Below are 19,299 nucleotides of genomic sequence, written 5' to 3'. Positions count from 1 at the left end.
TTTAATTTTACTTAGAATTAATCGTATCTAATTGGACTAGGACATGCTATGCCTTGTTTGTTTTCTAGATACACAGGTTTGTCTGTAGTAAGAGGAAAATGTGTGGTAAAATTAAGCCAATATTTGTTGAAAGGTACTGATGGATAGTACGAGGGAAATTGTGTTCATTAACCCAAGGAACTAAGCTAGGTCTATTTGCAATTTCGATCACCAGATTGGTTTGATATTGTGTACAATTTTAAGCCATTTTCAAATAACATAAATTCATTATTTCATCCTAACTTCGTCGCTTATTCGTTAATAATATGACTTATCATCACTGACCGGACAGGACAGTTCTCTATACAAGACGATAGATTCGCTCGTAAACTGCACGGACATTTCATGCATTATAAGCAAATGATAACCATTGTTTGATTAGTTTACAAACACATACGGTTGGCTTAAGTCGCCGTTTCAGATATGTTGAATTTGATAAATTATTTAAAAAGATCATTAATGTGAATATCTGAATAACTTAACATACATAAAACTTAGGAAAAAGTAAATTTATAATTTACTAAATACTTTTTATAAATTCTTAGTGCAGGCGGTGTTGCCATAGATGTCACAGCGGTACTAGTTCGAGTCCCGCAGAGGAAATGACAAAAAAATTTGCTTCGCAAATTTGACAGTTCTAACATCATTGGGAATTTTTCAGACCCTTCTATAAGTTTACTTTATATTCCCTGTATCAATTTGATCCGATGGAGCAGTGTAGCGAATAGAGTCGTCTTGTATATGTACATATATATATATATACTACACCCCAACTTCAGAATCGATGCAAGGTTGCAAATTTGCGATGCAAATTTGGTCGCTCCCTCAGCGGGATTCTAACCCCTTCTCTTTTCTGACATCTGTGGCAACACCGTCTGCGCTAAGTCCAACGCTCTATACCACTCGGCCAACTTGGCTATATAAAATTATAGCTTTCGTTAACCGAGTGATACTTCCTCGTAAGTAAATCTAGGGTGCGAACATTAGCACATGATGTAACTTAACAGGACAACCTCTGGTGGTATATATCGTTGGGAATTTTTCCAGACCCTTCTAAAAGTTTACATTATCTTCCCTGTATCAATTTGATCTGATGGAGAAAAATTTGTCGCCACATAGGACCGGTGCAAAAAAAAATAAGAGCCTAAATAAATGTTGCAACCCTACGGCTATCTGACTTGAAAAAAAATGATGTCCTATGTCAACTTGGTAAGAAAAAAAATGGTATCCTATCATGGTTTTTGAAAATATTATATTAACACATACAGTCTATTAAAGATCTTATAAATGAGGTATTGACATAAAGCTATTTCTATTTTAATACATATACAGGGGGCGAATCCAAGGAGGACCGAGGGGGCTGGGCCCCCTTGGAAAATTGCAATTTTTAAAAATTGTTGAAAAATTGTTCAAGATACCCTCTGAATGCATGTCCCCTTGCAAATCGGAACACTTCGTGATCATCACCGATGATCCTGTTAAAAAATATTTTGGGGCCCCCTTACCTAAAACTAGATCCGCCACTGATATAATTATTGCAATTACAATGAATCATGTTAAATAGTTGTATTTTCTACTGCGTTTATATGTTGTAGAATATTTTTGTTATAATAGTTTGGTTTTTTTAGTTAATAACAATTAGTATGTAGGTGTCCTAACAAAAGCATTACATCAAAAAGTCCTACTGCTATTTGCACTGGTCCTATGTGGCGATAAATCTTGACCGGTCTCTTCGGTAACTGGTCAATATCTAGCAAATAATCAAATAAACCAATGGGCGAAGGTTTATCGTATGTTTAACTCTGAATAACTAATGCAAGAAAACCTGTGGCATTTGGTAAAAAAAAAACTGCATATACTTTGGACACTTCTATTTAAAAGGACCCATCCTTCGTTCCGATTTTTTTGTTTATCTCTGAATAGCTTATTACTTCAGTTAATACTAGTTTCCGTATTAGACGATACTGCAAAGCGACGTAAAGGTTACCATAAATTAGCATATTGGCTTAGTTAGTGGTTCGAGGCTAGCCATATTGGACTAAGGCGTAGCCGAAGTCCAATATTTCTAGCCGAGGACCAATAACTCAGCCAATATGGAAAATTTACGCAATTATAACCTTTATTGACTATAATTAGTTCAATACACTAGACCAATATGGATTTTAACCAGTCCAATGTGACGTATTGGACGGCTATATCCCGTATTGGCGCACTTTTGTATTTTGTATCGTATTGGCAGTTTTGATCATATTTGGGCCAATGTTCGAACGTTAGTCAATAAATGTCTTTATTGTTTTAACCGTCATGGGCTCTCTATTTTCAGATTGTTTTGAATATCATCATTGGTGCAAAGCATCTTCTAAACCATGTCGGTGAAGACGCCCCCTTAGAAAATCGCAATTTTAAAAAAATGTTTAAAATTGTTCAAGATACCCTCAGAATGCAGGTTTGAGGTTAATATTTTAAAATTTTCTTGGTGGCATGCCCCAAAGCCCCCTAGCAGCTTTGGATCACCTCGTGATCCTCACCGATGATCCTGTCAAGAAATGTTTTGCCCCATCCCCTCCCTCTTACCTAAAACTCTGGATCCGCCACCTCGTGTTAACACATTATTCATGTTGTTATTGTGAAAAAGCAGACGAATGGCATATATTTTTATTTTTACTTTTTAAAGAGATTCTCACGCAGTGTTTAATAAACAAAAATTAAAAACAAAATTGGTGATTCGTAGATCAACGTCCGGAATTTGACCTCAGAATATTTTCTTTCTATGTACGTATAGTTTGTAGGTTATTTCTTTATTCTGTGTTTCCTTCCTCTTTATTGTTTCATCTAATATGAAGTGTTGGAAAGTGTCCCTCTTGTAAACTTTACCGGATAAACAGATGTTTCCTTTTTATCGCGTGTTAAGACAGATAGTAAATTATGTCTATACATATGTCCTATAACTACGCCTGGTGGTGATGCTGTTGATGCTACAAAAAGAAGGGTTTTGCGACTACAAATGGAACTCTTAGGTAGAATTCCAGTTTATAAATATTTTCTTAACAGGCACTTTCTTGAATTCCAAACAAGGTATCTAGATTAATGTAAGGTCGCCTTGAAAAAAGGTCTCCATACAGCAATTTAACAACAGTACTACAACAACATATAGTACATTTCTTTTGTGATGCAATGACCTATTTCGAGTTCATGAGTTAGATCCATTAAATGGGCAAAATTTGTTTACATTTTACTATCCATGGCCACACACTAAAAACAAGTATTATCTTTTTAAAAAAAGATAGCCGACGCAGTAAAATTAGTTCTTTTTACTTATAATTTTCTACATTTCATTTAGGAAATAAGACATGGCACGCAATGTCAATTTTCGATAGTTTTTTTTTTCGAACGCCCCTAAGTTTTGGACAATCGGGAAACAGAATCGTGATCAGCTGACTTGCGTTTCCATGGAAGAGTGTCTTTAAGGTCAAAGGGTAGAAAGCGAAACGATTCCGTCGTATTCATGCATCGTGCAAGGGACGGCTTCTTTGCTCAGATGAGCTGAATTATTTATATTTATTGGATAAAATATTTTCTATTAAATTATTTTAAAATACGTGTCGTTGTGTTACATATGAGAGTAAATTGACCTCTGTAACCGTACTGAAATATAGACCGATGATCTATGACCAGGAACTATAATAGTGCATTGAAATGTACTTAAACTAAGTGCAACAAAAGTGAAACTGAGTTCACGTCAACAAAAAATATTACCGAACTTTCTGTACGAGTCGTGTCTTCGATTTTGTCAGATTTTATATATTTAAATAATTAAGAATACATGTAGTTCCACTTTTACATTTCATACATTGATATTTTTTCAAAGGTCCAAAGGTACAGCAATACAGCATTGAGCACATGTCGATACTTGCGTGGAGTTGCTTGACAAATCGTGACAGGTTCTCGTGAAGGTTTCAAAATTACCATGAAGACATTTATAAGCACCAAGTATATCTCATATACATCTTAATCTTCTATATATCTACAAGTTGAATTTGCGAAATTTGTTTTTGACTTCTTGTCTATGTTTACACTATTTGAATTATTTTTCTTGAAAAAAATTCTTCCTGTATCATAAGTAGAACTAGTAATTTGTTATGTTCGGACAAACACTTAAATTATCATATCAAAGTATCAACCTTGAAAAAACGCAATACATGTATTTTAATAGATTTTTTTGTCTCTAATGACTATATTTCAGTCTCTATCCAGGAGTATAAAAGTTATAAGAAGTCCATTTTTTAGGCATTAATAATGTAACATTCGTCATGTCATTCGTTCGGGTGAATTACTTTTGAGTTGCTCACAGTTTGTTGGAATATTTAGTTACGGTTCAGATGCCTAAGTGGCTGTTCGCTGTGGTTATGGAAAATTCCTTGCGTTGAGAGATAAACATCCTCTACGTCAGTTTAATGCTTTTCTATTCTTACACATAATGGGGACTACGTGGCCCCTATCAATCTCTCATAATAGGATCCTCCAGTCCATTCATTTTGACATCTTTGGTGACGTGTTCGTAACATTGAAATGGCAAAAAAAGAACATCGACATGTTACAGAAACTGAAGCGGGCATAACCTTATGGCACTGTTGGTTGTAATTCTTTTCGGGTAAAGCCACATTGTGCTTTTTTAATACCCCTATTAATCCACTCAAGGTTGAGACTTCTTTACATCTAAAAGATAACATTTTATTTGGAGTACGTACAGGAATGTTTTACTTAAAACTTACAAGAAACTGGGCGTGTAGCCATGGTCGAATTTTAAACTTTATTATGCATTTATTATGCAAATTTGATTAAATCAAACTGAACATATTTCAATTACAAAAATCAGTTATTAATCTAAAGATCAATTATACTTGACCAAGAAGTCCTTTGTTTTAATCTTTCAGGATAGGTTGGCGAATCGTTGACCTTGTCTGTCGTCACTCATGTGTATAAAAGGAGTGTTACCATTTCCGTATTTATTCATAAATCATATGTTATGTTCGACAGTTAAGCTGTGATATTCAAAATGAAGAAGAAATACGAATTTATAGACAAACTAAGTTTAAAACTAGTTGTTGTTGGGGATACAGGAGTTGGAAAAAGTAGTTTGATATCACGACTATCATCAAGAGCATTTCAAAAGGACTATAAACCAACTATGTTCGACAATTTTGCTGGTAAGATTTAACAGTATAGTAAGAAGACAGTTTTCAGACCCTGTCCAAACTGTATTGACATTCTATAGATCGACATTGATGTATGATCATATATAACGATTTTTTTAAACTTCGACAATGTAATATAGTAGTCATTGTGTAACTTAAAGTAATATTTATCAGTTTATTTTTTTGGAATGTTGTTCATTACTCCCACAACGTAAGAGGTTGGAATTCCGTTCGATTATATGCACCAAGTCAGAAAATAGCTTGCCGGCAACCTATAGCATTGCCGGAGTAGGTTGTTCATATAAAGTTGATATATTAACTCAGTTAAATGTATAATGAAAATGTTATTGTCCCGTAATGCGAATTCTGTAGATGTAGAGTATCCACATGAACACGACCAGCATGAACCATTGTGTAACTCGTTATTTTTTTCTTTCCAGCAACAATATCAGTGGATGGAAATCCATACCACCTAAGTATGTTTGACACGGCTGGTAAGGTAGGTTTAGCCACATAATTTGGTTTTAGTCATGCTAAAATTTAGAAGAGATGTTTTCAGTTTATTATTTATTCAAAACTCAATGGCATCAATAAAATAGCACGCCTAGCATTTCATTGTATACTCGTTCAATCAATCTAATTCAAATTAAATTCTTGATTACGCTACTCTCTTTAAAAGCGCATGTCATCTCGCGTATTTTAATTAGATTGTCATTCAATTATATCCACATTTTGAACAAGTATCATTTCACTAATTTTATTAATCTAGTTGAACTTTAAACCGACCGCGAGGCCCCCTTTTATTATTACACAGGTTCTTATTTTTTATACATATGTGTTCAGCAAAAAAAAATACATCACAAAGACAATACTTTATATCAGTAACTAACAATAAAAAAATCTGATGTATTTTTATTAGATATTACTAAAATGTACACTTTTTGTAGTAATTTCATTGAACTGATGTTAATACGAATAAAACAAGTAACGAATCAAACGGAAAGGGGGGGGGAGGACCGGAACCAGCCATGCGCCAAGTACATATGTTACCTTCATGCTTGAAAATTCCACAGAACTGTGAAATATTTCATCAAGTTTGAATTCATAAATTCAAACTTTAATAACAAATGCACATCTAGTATTGCCTTGTTTAGGTTATTAGGGACTCGCATGATCGGATTTGGAATGCATTTCTACAGGCAATATCTTTTGGACATTTATGTAAACACGTTATTTGTATACTTATATGACGAATATTTATGATTACCGACACTAATATCCAGGAGGTATTAGTAAACATCTGTATAGAAAACGGAAAACATTAATAATCACTCCCACATGACCTTACGTACTATAAGCGAACGTCGTTCCGGTCATAAAAATAATGTATGCTATTATGTACAGCTATATTGTTATAATAGATAACTCCCTATTCATGGTCAATTCCCGGTTTAAAGCAATTAATTATCATAATAATACTATTTCAGGAAGATTTCAATAAACTGAGAGTGCTGTCCTACTTAAACAGTGATGTTTTCTTGGTTTGTTTTTCTGTGGCTAATCCGGACTCTTTCCGGAATGTCCAAGACTGTTGGGTACCAGAGTTACGTCACTATATACCCGATGTACCATTCGTATTAGTTGGTACACAAATTGATGTCCGCAAGGATAAAATGGACAGACAGGTACCTATTGATAATATTAATTGTTGCTTTTTTTTTCGGTCATTTTTTGATTATTTTATTTGACACACATATTGCTCGGGTAATACAATTTTACTTCTATTGTTGTTGTTTCTGCATTTTAAGTAACTTTCAATTTATATTGTTTTTTTAAACCTGTAATGTATTGATTAATTGTACGAGTTTCATTTACAGGTTGTACGATCATCATTTGTATCACCAAAACAAGGTATGGATCTTGCCAGTAAAATAGGTGCCTCCAGTTACGTCGAGTGCTCCGCTTTAACAGATGAAGGTTTGGAAGAACTGAAAAGTGATATCATTATGTCATCTCAGGTTGGGAATGAATCAAAATGTTCACAACAGACTGGTTGCTGCTCATGCAAAATTGTATGAACATTCGAATGGAAACTTTCTGAAAGCACCCCAGCTTTCGTGTGAATTCTATCAGCCTCATAACCGAGAGGTTAACTAGTAATGCGGGTTGAATGTTCTTTCAGCGCTGGTTGTGTGAATGAGAGCTACCGTGGCTCTCATTTTTTTTAATCATCGCTTCCACTTTCCAGAGGGGAAACGTTAACCTTGCCATTTTTTTTTAAGTTAATTGATACTTATAAAACATAACTTAGTCGTCATTATGATACACATTTAATTGGCGTTGTCTCAAATACTTGGTGCTCAATTTTATATTATTTAATTACTAATATTCGCAATACCAGCTTTAACCATCAGACCATTTGTCAGTCAGCTAGTATACATGTAGTCATTGTGTGTATCATTGTTTAATGTTCATTACTCATCAAAGTGTGTATGACACAAATATTTTCTTTAAAAAAATGTTATTCATTTTTATAAGAAATTAAATTTCTACAGTTATGGTGCGTGTCTTTTAAAGGCCTACCTAAACAGATTCTGAAGTGATACATACATTTGTATCTGAGATAATTAAATAACATATTTAATCTCATGCATACTTATAATGGATAGTGAGAGTTATGGCTAGTGTGTGTGTGTTTTTTTACATTTAGCGCATGGTGTGGTTTGTCTGTCTGTCTGTTTGTTTGTTTGTTTATTTTTGTTTAAATGATATTTAAAAGCAAGTTTGGATCTGCCTTATTTATTTAGCCCACATTTGAATTTGATTTAAAAGCAGAAAAATCACATTTGCACGTGTCGCATCCATTCGAGTCTGTTTCGTATCCTAGGGGGCAGTGACTTTGGCCTTCACACGATAGAAATGGACAACCTACAATAAAACAGTACTTTCACAAATATCAGAATTTTCCTTTATTAATGTTTTGTTCGTTTCTTTAGGAAAATTTCCTTCCTTACTAAATTAGACTGAATTTCTATTATTTTAATTTATATTGTAACTTTATATAGGGTTCAGGGCCTGGCAGTTTGATTTTTTTTTTATTTATTTATTTATTTATTTATTGTGGGAGTGGTTGGGAACGAGGTAATTCCTGGATCTATTAAAATGGCTCACAATGGATCTGCAATAAAACGTATTATTTAGTACTTAGGCGATACTACATATATGGCATGTCGTCACACTACCCAGGTGAGCAATACAATGAAAGCATGCTGGAAAGTTTGAGTTTTGGGTCGACATAATTTATGATAACTACAATTTAATTTCGTGTCGCTACAAAATTCAGCAAATAATCTTTTACTGGCATCCTTCCTGCTAAAATGCATCTTGATTCTAAATTCTAAACAAAGAATTCTCCGTTTATCAAATCCAAAAATTAAAGTGCTGACCTCCATTGTCTGATGTCAAACACCACTTGATATGCTTCACTTACGCATCCTTGTCTTCCGATCTAACACTTATTTACATGCTTACATAGGAACTGAGATAATACAAGGCGGAAAACATGCCTTCCTGTGTCGTAAGATGCACTGAGCGTCATAACCTTGCACTGTACACCCCAGTCTATTGTTACTTCGACACTTGTTTAAATAAAATAACATACTTTTTCCCCTTTTTTTATAATTGTTATCTCAAATATTTTTAATTGCAATCCGTTTAAATGTTGTGATACGAGAAAGAATTGTTACTTCAGAAAAACAGTTTATATGAACATATGTGCTTATAGCACATGATACACCGTCCTACCTTTATTATGCGTTCAAAATCTTATACCCCTCAAACGATGACTCGGAATACAAAGAAAAAAAGCAAACTTATTTCTAGAGATGAGAAATTCATGATTGTACAATGCAAAACTCATGAAAATCAACAACCGTATACAACTTGAAGACGGACGGGCGTATGGGTAGGGGTCTGAACATTGGCACATAAAGGTGGGGTAGTCTTTTCCTTCCAGAGTGTACTTTTGTGTATGGTTTCTGAGAACGCATATTCACTATTTCAACTCTGTCATACTCAGTTCTTAACCCACCCTATTTATGCAAATTACTTCAGTACTGGGGAAACTACTTCACGGGTTAGTAACAAGTAATGCTCACGCCTTGTGAATTTCTTCAAAGCCTTTAAGATAGCGAAGCGATACGTAGTGAAGCAGGAAGTGGTTATAGGTCTGCAGACAAGACTTGACACCCCTAAGCTTACCTTCAGGAAGTTGGAAATCAATTGGTCTATAACACTCGTGACCACAGCCATTACTGCGGCACTCATATCCAGCCGGACAAGAATGTTGTGAATTAGGTCCACAGAAAGTCAAGCATATTCCTCTTCTCTCTGGAAACCCTTTCGTTATTCCTGTATTAAACCCAATGCTTTACCCCGATGTTTAAAAAAAATAAAGAGAATGTCTCAGAATTGTTATTATTATCTGTTTAGTGTTATGGTGTAATGTCATGATTATTAAGATAAAGACTACACATGTATATGATTAAAATAGAGATTTACCGAAGTACTGTAGTAAGGACCAAAATCCTTAAAATAGTTAAAGGTATATAGAAACGGATCAAAACAAAATTGAGGCGATTTATCTACACAAAATTTGAAAATTCACAAAACGGATACGATGCACGCGCGTATTCTTGGACAAGCGTACCGGGCGTACGCCCCCTAAAAATGTTGAAAAAATGCACAAAATCTTTATTTTTTTCAAAAAATTCTGCCTAAAAATTTTCTTGCGTCGCTTCTCTCGGCCTTTACATCTATTTACGCCCTAACCCGAAAACCTGGGTCCTCCCTTGCACGAAATGTAACAGGATTCTAACTTTAAAAAAAAAACGGAGAATAAAATTAAAAATAAGATGAAAAGTACTCATTTTCGGACGAAAGTTTTTTTTTCGATTTTGTTGTAGAATTTAAAAAAAAAATCTTACCATAAATTCCTATGAAAAGCAGGACTGAAATTAAATATTTCATAGTATCTGCCAATTGACTGCGTTATCGGTCGTTTCTTATCAGTACACATACATGTCTTAAAGAGGCCACTCGTATACACTGTAAAAAGGGGGCAGTTAAATCATTTAGGACATTTTTTCCCGAAAATCTGTGTACTTTGTGTGTAGCTTCACATCAACTCAACATTTCGTACTTTTTGCTACTCATCTCGATTCAGTGTAACGCGTAAGATGCATGTACGACGAAAAAGAAGATTAAGTTGCTCACCGGTCAAGGTCAGTTAGTGTTACTTGAACCATGCACCGGTTCCCTGTCGGATATCTAATGCTCTTCACTGTATAAGAACCAGTTTTGATGAAATCGGCACCTGTACTTGTGGTTAATTTGGCACCTCGACACATGGTCGAAATCGAGATGTTGATTTTTTCAAATTCTTTTAGGATTGTATTTATTTATTTATTTCAAACACAAAAAAAAACGTGCTATGCTTTATCCATTAAAATAGTTATTCGTATTTGAACGGAACTTCAATGTGCAATTACTTATAATGTTTGAGGCAGACTTTAATAAAATACTATAGTGATAATGCTGTTTGTCAGTTCGTCCGTCCTCAATTTTCATACTAATAACTTACTTTTCATTCACTTTATTACCAAGCATTATAATTAATCAATTGAATTAAAAAGTTTTGTTTGGATTGAAATTGAAGCTTATCACGTATGATAGGACTGCTCGTATATGAAATAATTATCAGTTCTAAGCTTGGCGTTTGTTTAATTAATTCACTCAGTGGTATTTTGATAATCCTTTGATGGAAACACAAAATATGAGGTGCTCAACGGAATCATGTGATAAAGAATTTATGAAAATTTCATTACATTCTATTCAGAGTTTTAAGAAAAGTCGTGAATTACAATATATCCCCTCTTTGGTTGACCAAATTGACATGGACCATGCACCAAGAAATCTACAGTCATTCAAATGGTAAAACAAAACTAGAGGCAATGGCACTGTATCATAGAAGGTGTGGCAGCCATTCATTTAATATACACAAAAATAAAACGTTCATTACCGCAACTATGAGGTACAGTACTCAACTAATGATAAGTACTTTCGATAAACAAGTATAACTGTGCAACTTCCTTATCAAAAGACACACGGTTAAATATTGCCCAACAATATAAACTGTGTTTCACAAACTGTCTTAAGCTGTAAATATCCTAAAATTCTTTCATAGTCATGATGCGTTCACACAGTCATAAAATACACATTCGATTCACATTCAATGCGAATTCTATATAATCCAGTATCGTATTTACACATAAAACGAATTCAGTATCGTGTTCACACATAACACGAATTTCCAATGCGAATTAATGCGAATTGAAAAAAAAAATACACATTACTGAATTCGCCTCTGGACACGTCTTCGACATTTAAATATCGTGTGAACGGACGATTTTGGCAAAAGCAAATTCTTATAAGCGAATACAATGCGTGTGAACGCAAAGCAAATTCAAATGCACAATGTTGATATGAATTCAAAATATGTGTGGACGTAATCGACGTTTTCAACGCGCCTCGACTCAGTGAATGCGAATTACGTGTGCACTCAGCATTAAATATAAGATTTTGTAAATTAAATGACAAAACGCTCATAGGACCTAAAATACCAACATCAAGTCGATTTAAAAATCCAACAAAATGATAACGGTGAGCAACCCTTTTTTTTTAATGCTTATACCTGTTTTACAAATAAATTTACATCATGTATACCGTGGAAAACCACGTTTCACAGTTTCATATTATACTTCGTATTAGGTGCACCGTACATATGCTCTATTACACTAACTTTACACTTTCATGCAACTCGCTACTCGCTTTTGGTGCATATGGCAAAGTGAAATCCGACACTCAGATTAACTAAGTTCATTCATTATGCTACAAAAGTATATGTTAATCATTCATTTAATACTTTTCACATTAATATCTTTCTTGTGTCTGAGACTAACTTAAAGTCTTAAGTTTATAAATGGATGAAACGCACTCATTTACTTATTAGTAATCCATTTAATTATTAATTTGGTAGCACATATTTTAAAATATTTCATAGTACTAACTCATTAAATTCTAACATTATTAGAACATTACCTCTCAGAGGTACGCTCTGGCTAAAAGTGAAATTACATCTACAAGTTTTAATGTCTTTTTCTATGGTGCATGGTGATCCAGTTCAGACATCAGGTGAATTAAGGCTATGGCTTAGGTAATTATGTGGTTATACTTACTAAAGACTACATATGCTTTATATAAGACTACTGGTAAATTTTTACCTTTTCACACTCCTTCCCCCTTAAGTTGGACAACCAAACCTCTTTTTCTAAGGAACCTGAAATATAACAATATGACAAAGCATCTGCATTACAATTATTCTGATTTGCTGAACTTACACTGCTGAAAAACCAAACTCCATCTTTCCTGAACTCTTTCCAAAATATCATTCATTTGTGGTATTGGGTAGGCGTCATACTAACACACGGCGTTAAATTTCCTAAAATCTACACAAAATCGCTTTGTACAATCTTTTTTTTTTCGGCACAAGAACCATGGGCGAAGCCCAATCGCTATGACTCTCTTGAAAAATCCTCCCTTCAGCATTTTTGTCTAATTTAGGAATTCTATAAGGCTTTTGTCTAAAAGGCCTTGTTTTATCATCCTTTAATTCATCTTTATGTTGATGATACTTGTACGTCCTGGCTCATACGTGAAAATGTGTTGAAATTCACCAAGCATCTTTTCTAGTTCTACACTTTGTTCTTCTATTTAATGCGTCACTTATACTGAGGTCATCGGTGAACTTTCAAAAGAAAGTTCTTCAATGTCATCTTCTATTTTGGTGGAGCGCAATAATGCTTGTTCTTGTCGAACTTTGAATGGACGCATCATATTGTGGTGATATGTTTGAAGCCCGTTATTCCCACCAACCTGAACCTGACAGTCAACATCACTAATACGATTAACTAATCTGTATGTTTCTTTCCACAGTGCATGAAGTTTGTTGCTTGATAATGGGAGTAAAATCAATACTTTATCTCCTGAAGAAAACTCTTTTTCTCTTGCATTTCTGTCACAATATTGTTTCTGCTTCTTTTGTTCTACTTCTATATTCTAAATTACAATGTCAGACATTTCCTGCAATTTCCCTCTCATATCTAGTATGTCTTCTGTTTGGTTATTTTTTTTTTTTGTGGTTATGTCCATGTATCAAAAATAAAATCTACAGGTCTTTGAACCTTTCTATCATATAATAATTCAATTGGATAAAATCCTGTCGAAGCCTGAAGTACTTCACGATATGCAAAAAGCAAATATGGTAGAAAGCTATCCCAATTTTATCCATTTTTTGGCCACAAACTTCCTTAAAAAGACTTTAAGGTACCATTGAATCTCTCCATAATACCATCTACCGCCACAGGATGGCATGTGGAAGTCCTTAATTTGCAAATATTCTGTAGCCTACACACATCTTTCATAATTTCGGAAGAATTAGATCCCTGATCTGATAGCAACACATCCGGCAGTCCAACCGTGCTAAAAAAATTAAACCAATTCTTCAGCAATAGTTAAGGTATCTATAGAAAACAGAGTTATTGCTTCCGTGTACATTGTAGCATAATCAATCAATACAAGTATGTAACGATTTCATCTCGAATTCTTTGGTAAGGGACCGACCAAATCTATGGCTACCTTACTAAAAGGAATTCAAACTACAGGTAAAGAAACTAATGGGAATTTTTCATAACCTGTCTTCTTTGCTGCTCGTTGACAGACATCACATGTACTACAATATTCGGAAGTATCTTTGTGCATACCTGGCCAATAAAAGTTCCTACTCATTCTGGTAATTGTCTTGTCAGTTCCTAAGTGTCCAGATAATGGTATATTATGAGCCAGTGTACAAGTTATTCCTCTACATCTCTTTTGAACGACTAACAGTTCACGCCTCTCCGGTTTCTCCTTACATTGTAGCCAACTCCTGAATAATACCCCATGTCTTATAAAGAAATATGATTTATCTCTTCTTAAACTCTTTTTATCAACCTTTTCTAATAAACCTTTCAAAGTTTCATCATCATTTTGCATCTCTTGTAAGGTTGAAGGTATCATGTTTAAAACCATCTATTATTCAGTCAAAGGTTGGTATAACTCTCCTGTGAACAAACCTTCCAGTACTTCATCTTCATTTTCAATGCCAAGCAAAGGTTTTGACTTAACTTTGGTTTTCTCGAGCTCTTGTCGTAAACACTGCATTACTTTGAGTACCAGACTCTCGTGCAATATCGTTGCCTAGCGATACATCCTCTATCAAATTGCCAACTACACCTTCTATCCAGAGTGCAATCTTAGAACCTACTTCCAAGAAAGAGTTTGCCATTTGCAGTTTTCTTTGGCTACCATCTGTCAAATCACTGTAATAGTCATATCTGGAAAAAGAGCTCTTTTCGGAAGTAATGAAGAGTGACCCAATATCTGAGTACAACCTGTGTCCCTAAGCATCATTACAGCCTTTCCATTTACCTTACCTTTAATTCGATATGGTTTTAATTCTGGATCAAGTTGTCTCTGAAAAAGAAACGCAGCTTTCTTACTGAATATTTATCATTCTTTTTATTTAGCCTACAGTCATCAGCGAGATGTCCTCTTTTATCGCAAATATAACATTATAACATTTACGAGTTTCCCTTACATTCTATTTTCCATTCTGTTGCGCCCCTGCAGGTCGAAGGTTTAAGTAGTGGCGTAATAGGCACTACCCGTGATGTTAAATATTGATCTGCTTAAGTTGCCATTTCATCTACACTTTTGGGTTTTCTTTCCTTCAGCCAGGTTTTTAATTCCTCAGGGGAACTTTCCATCAGCTGTTCCCTCAATAGTAAATCTCTCAACTTCAGGAATATCGTCAGCTTCCCACCACTGGTAATTTTATCTTGATATCCTGACTAACCATTCTTGAAATGTCTCATTTGTCTTTCGCTTTGATGAATGAAACTTCCTTCGATAAGCTTCGCTTGTAAGCTCATACCGTCGAAGTACTGCATTTTCACTTTTTTGTATTCCAGAGATTTTTCTCTATCCATTCTTGCGTAAGCTTCCAATGCTTTTTCAGATATCAGTGCGGCAAGTCGAGTTGGCATGTATCACCCCTCCACTTGAATGCCTCGGCAACTTCTCAAATATATGCAAATAAGCATCAATGTCATCCCCCATTGAATCTCGGCATATCAGGACCTTAATGCTTAACCTCTTCCAGATTAGTATCTGCTGGACCCACGCTTCTATTTAACTCTAAATCTTTCATCTTCAAATCATTGTTAAACTTCATTTGCTCTAGCACCAGCTTATACACTTGCTGTCTTCCATTTACCTCCAACTGCATTCTTAATACTTAATTCTCCCCTGATACATCCCTTCTTTGTGTTACAAAAACAATTGCAATGTGTCTGGATCCATACCTTTTACTTCCTCAAGCGTTACGTCTTCTGTTATTGTATGACTTGCCTCACTTTCATATGTTACCGTTTCCTCAAGGTTCTTATCTGACCCCTCAACATCGGACCTACCTTTATTATGGTTAATCTGCACGTCGTCATCCGACATATTGATCCAAACATAAAATTTCTTAAATTTAAAAACAAATAGTTAGTCTCAGCCTTTATAAAACCTAAATTCTAAAACATCGGATAAAATAAACCTCAAAAGCTTAAATTATTACGATTGTAATAAAACGTACATTATATATCAAAAAGATAAATTGTCTATTCAAACCTTTAAAATTATGAAATTAACAAATAAAATAACTTAACTGAGAAATTTAATGTCTTAACACATATATATTTTTCCAAATTCCAGTAACATCCAATAGTCTTTAATTAGATTCCTACAGAAAACTTCTCTTCAACTACAGTTCATTCCAAATTCCATTCCACTGGTTCAGTCTATAGAATAAAATCGGCTATTCCATTCAAATGAGAATGCCAACTTCTAGTAACAACCAAATCCATTCCAGGAATTTGTCCTTACTTTACTAGTTGACTATTCCGTTCCAAATCAGTAACATATTTTAGTAGACGTTCTTTCACTGTTAGTTGCGACTGGCAGCTGCAAGTCATAAATTTGGTCTCTCTTATAACTGATGGTTTTGTTTGTCCAGTCTTGATTGTGTAGAAATAAAACTATCCACAGAATGCAAAAATAATTCAAATTTTGTAATCCAATTAAGTAGCTTACTTAATCAGCACATTCCAGAACAGCCTGAATGCCTTCATTTAGCCATGCTGAAAGCTTCAAAGTCAGTTCTCGCTTTGGGTGACACTTGTCTTAAATATCCCAACGCTAGTCACCAATTGTGGCAAAGTGAAATCCATCAGTTCTCGCTTTGGGTGACACTTGTCTTAAATATCCCAACGCTAGTCACCAATTGTGGCAAAGTGAAATCCGACTGTGTGCTGAACTTGATACTTTTCAGCCGAATGCTCATAACATCGACAGTTTATTGGATAAACTTGAAGGATTTTTCTTGGACTCTTAGTCTAGTCATTCCTATTTTACTTTACTCATCTGAGATATGGAGCCATGAGAATATGGAATGGAGAACTTCCAAAAAGTCCATTTAAAATTTTAAAGAGAATATTAAATGTTAGATCCTCGACACCAAATCTAAACTATTTGACATTTATATAAAATTATGTAAAAAATTCATCAAGCAAATATTATCCAATTTAAATAGTTATCTCATGTAAAAGAGATACTAGATATAGCTACCTATGGTCAAACCAATTAACACCAAATATTTTCTCTATAAAAATATACTAAAACAAAGACAGTAGACCAATTTCATCAGAGACTAGTTTCCGAAATGGAACAATCTTCTAGGGGGGGAGTTTTATCTTACTTTTAAGACATATTTCAAACTAGAAAAATACCAATCTGTATTAAAAAATGCAGATCGTATAATTAATGCAAATTCAGATGCTCAAATTTTAAATTGCCAATTGAAGTGGGTCGCTGGCATAATGTACTATACCAGGATAAGCAATGCCCTTTGTGTAATTCTCTAGAAGTTGGAAATGAATATTATTATCTTTTTACTTGTAGTAACAATGAGTTAGTGGAACTGAGGAATATATTCCAAGTTATCACACCCTAAACCCGTTCTTCCATCAGGATGCTGGGTTTATTGTCCATTCGTAATAAAAGAATTGTTGTAAGGTTGTGTATGTTTTCAAGGAAACTAGGAAAAATGTTTTCACATTTTTTGACATATGTGCTGATTTTCATTTAAGCTGTTGATATCCATGTTTTCTTTCTTTGCCACATTGTCAAAAACTTGTTTATAAATTGCTCTTGAAGCACTTGTAATTGTGTTAGCAAAATAAACTTGTCTTGTCTTGTCTTGACACACAGATCAAATAACAAAGTTTATTCATTATGCCACAAGAATATATGTTTATACATTCAGTTAAAACTTTTCACATTAATATCCTTCTTATGACCGAGACTAACTCAAAGTCTTAAGTTTATAAATTTTACTTATTAGTAATCCATTTAATTATCAATTTGGTAGCGTATATTTTAAAGTATTTCACAAGACCCAACTCATGAATTTCTAACATTCTAATATTATTAGAACATGACCTCTCAAAGACACACTAGCTCAGGCTAAAAGTGAAATTACCTTCACAAGTTTTAATGTCATTTCCTATCATGCATGATGATCGAGTTCAGACATCAGATGGATTAAGGCTATGGCTGAGCTAATTATGTGGTTATACTTACTAAAGACTACATATACTTTATACAAAACTACTGATAATTTATACCTTTTCACAGTGTAACCACCGAGGAAGAAGTATGAATTCAGAAAAAGTAGAAACGCTGCACCAAAGTTTACACCATATTTAAGAAAAATATTTCAGAAATTTCGGTATAAATCGTGTTATGAAATACTCTTGAAAGTGCCATTTTACTATTAAAAAATTAAAATCATTTGATATCTAAAGACAAAGTGAACATCGTGTAAGATTTTTGTCTTTCTTGTTATTTTTCGAGGAAGTTTAGTATGTATAGTAAAGGTTTGAATTTATTTGTCGTTTAAGAATAAAAACTGTATTTCATAAAACGAATATCTTCAATCTCCATAAAATGTTATTGGGTTGTTTATGGGAATAAGACGAGCAAGACGAATGAAAGATACTAAATTATCTATTTATTTTTGTCATTGTATTACAATTACTTTCTTCTTTCGACAAAATGAATAATATGTTGGCGTTTATTTTTTTAGTTTTACTTTCATAGTATATACAATGAAAGATAGAAAATGACTAGAGAACAAATGCATGACATGAAAAGCTACGGTTTAAACCGTTACTCTGTTTTATGAATGCATGCACATATTCAAAAACTACGTTAGATTGTCATCACTACTCCTACAACGTAAGAGGTTGGAATTCCCTACCCATCCCCCTTTTTCTAGTGGCAATCAAAATTTGTCGACCCTATTTTTCTTGTGTCCCATCCCTTGTTTCATTTCATCATCATTCATGTTCATTTTATCATCCTTTTCATGTTCATCGCCTGAATATAGCTGAAATATTGCTGCTCGGGCGTTAAACCCCAACAATCAATCATTCAAACAACCTGTTACTTCCGAGCGCCATATTGCATAACTCTCGTTCCGCCGTTCTTTGAAATCGGCAGAATTATAGTTAACTATTTGCCATTTGAAACCTTTTTTAAAATTTTTATCATAATACGGCAGAAGATGACTAACCTGAAGAAAAACAAATTACTTACCTGATGAGAATGTTTTCTTGGTATTTAACACATATTTAGGATTTTTATCGCTCGATTTCCGGTAGGTTCAACTTCTTTTATGTAAATAAAAGACTTAAAATATATTAAAATACATGTTTAGCTAATTCACATTAGCGGTGGCATTCTACATGTCAGATGCTAGAGGTTAGGATGGCACCAAGTCAGAAAATAGCTTGCCAGGCAA

At 34.1% G+C, this 19,299-nt stretch overlaps 3 protein-coding genes across 3 annotated transcripts in view; 2 read left to right on the top strand and 1 right to left on the bottom strand.

Moving 5' to 3' along the window:
* The first annotated feature begins 5,037 nt into the window (after positions 1–5,037).
* LOC148624258 (rho-related GTP-binding protein RhoJ-like) lies at positions 5,038–8,021 on the top strand. Its single transcript, XM_088566873.1, has 4 exons — positions 5,038–5,246; positions 5,675–5,733; positions 6,722–6,919; positions 7,112–8,021. Exons 1-4 carry the CDS (start codon positions 5,096–5,098, stop codon positions 7,310–7,312), a joined length of 609 nt encoding a protein of 202 aa, XP_088422999.1. The 5' UTR covers positions 5,038–5,095; the 3' UTR covers positions 7,313–8,021.
* Positions 8,018–10,354, bottom strand: LOC148624257 (uncharacterized). The gene is made up of 3 exons (XM_088566874.1): positions 10,220–10,354; positions 9,495–9,644; positions 8,018–8,162 (listed from the first exon to the last, which is right to left on the bottom strand). The coding sequence occupies exons 1-3, from the start codon at positions 10,260–10,262 to the stop codon at positions 8,038–8,040; spliced, it is 318 nt and encodes a 105-aa protein (XP_088423000.1). The 5' UTR covers positions 10,263–10,354; the 3' UTR covers positions 8,018–8,037.
* Positions 10,355–10,382: 28 nt separating this feature from the next.
* Positions 10,383–19,299, top strand: part of LOC148624255 (DNA repair protein RAD51 homolog 1) — a 35,510-nt gene continuing 26,593 nt past the window's right edge. Inside the window, exon 1 of the mRNA XM_088566868.1 lies at positions 10,383–10,516. The gene's annotated coding sequence lies outside the window, so the exon portion shown is untranslated. The remainder of the gene's footprint in view (positions 10,517–19,299) is intronic.

The sequence above is a fragment of the Perna viridis genome, chromosome 2 (genome assembly GCF_037379345.1).
Source record: "Perna viridis isolate PV_CMFRI_1.1 ecotype Kerala chromosome 2, ASM3737934v1, whole genome shotgun sequence".
NCBI classification, from domain to species: Eukaryota; Metazoa; Mollusca; class Bivalvia; order Mytilida; family Mytilidae; genus Perna; species Perna viridis.
This window is presented reverse-complemented; position numbering and strand designations above follow the sequence as displayed.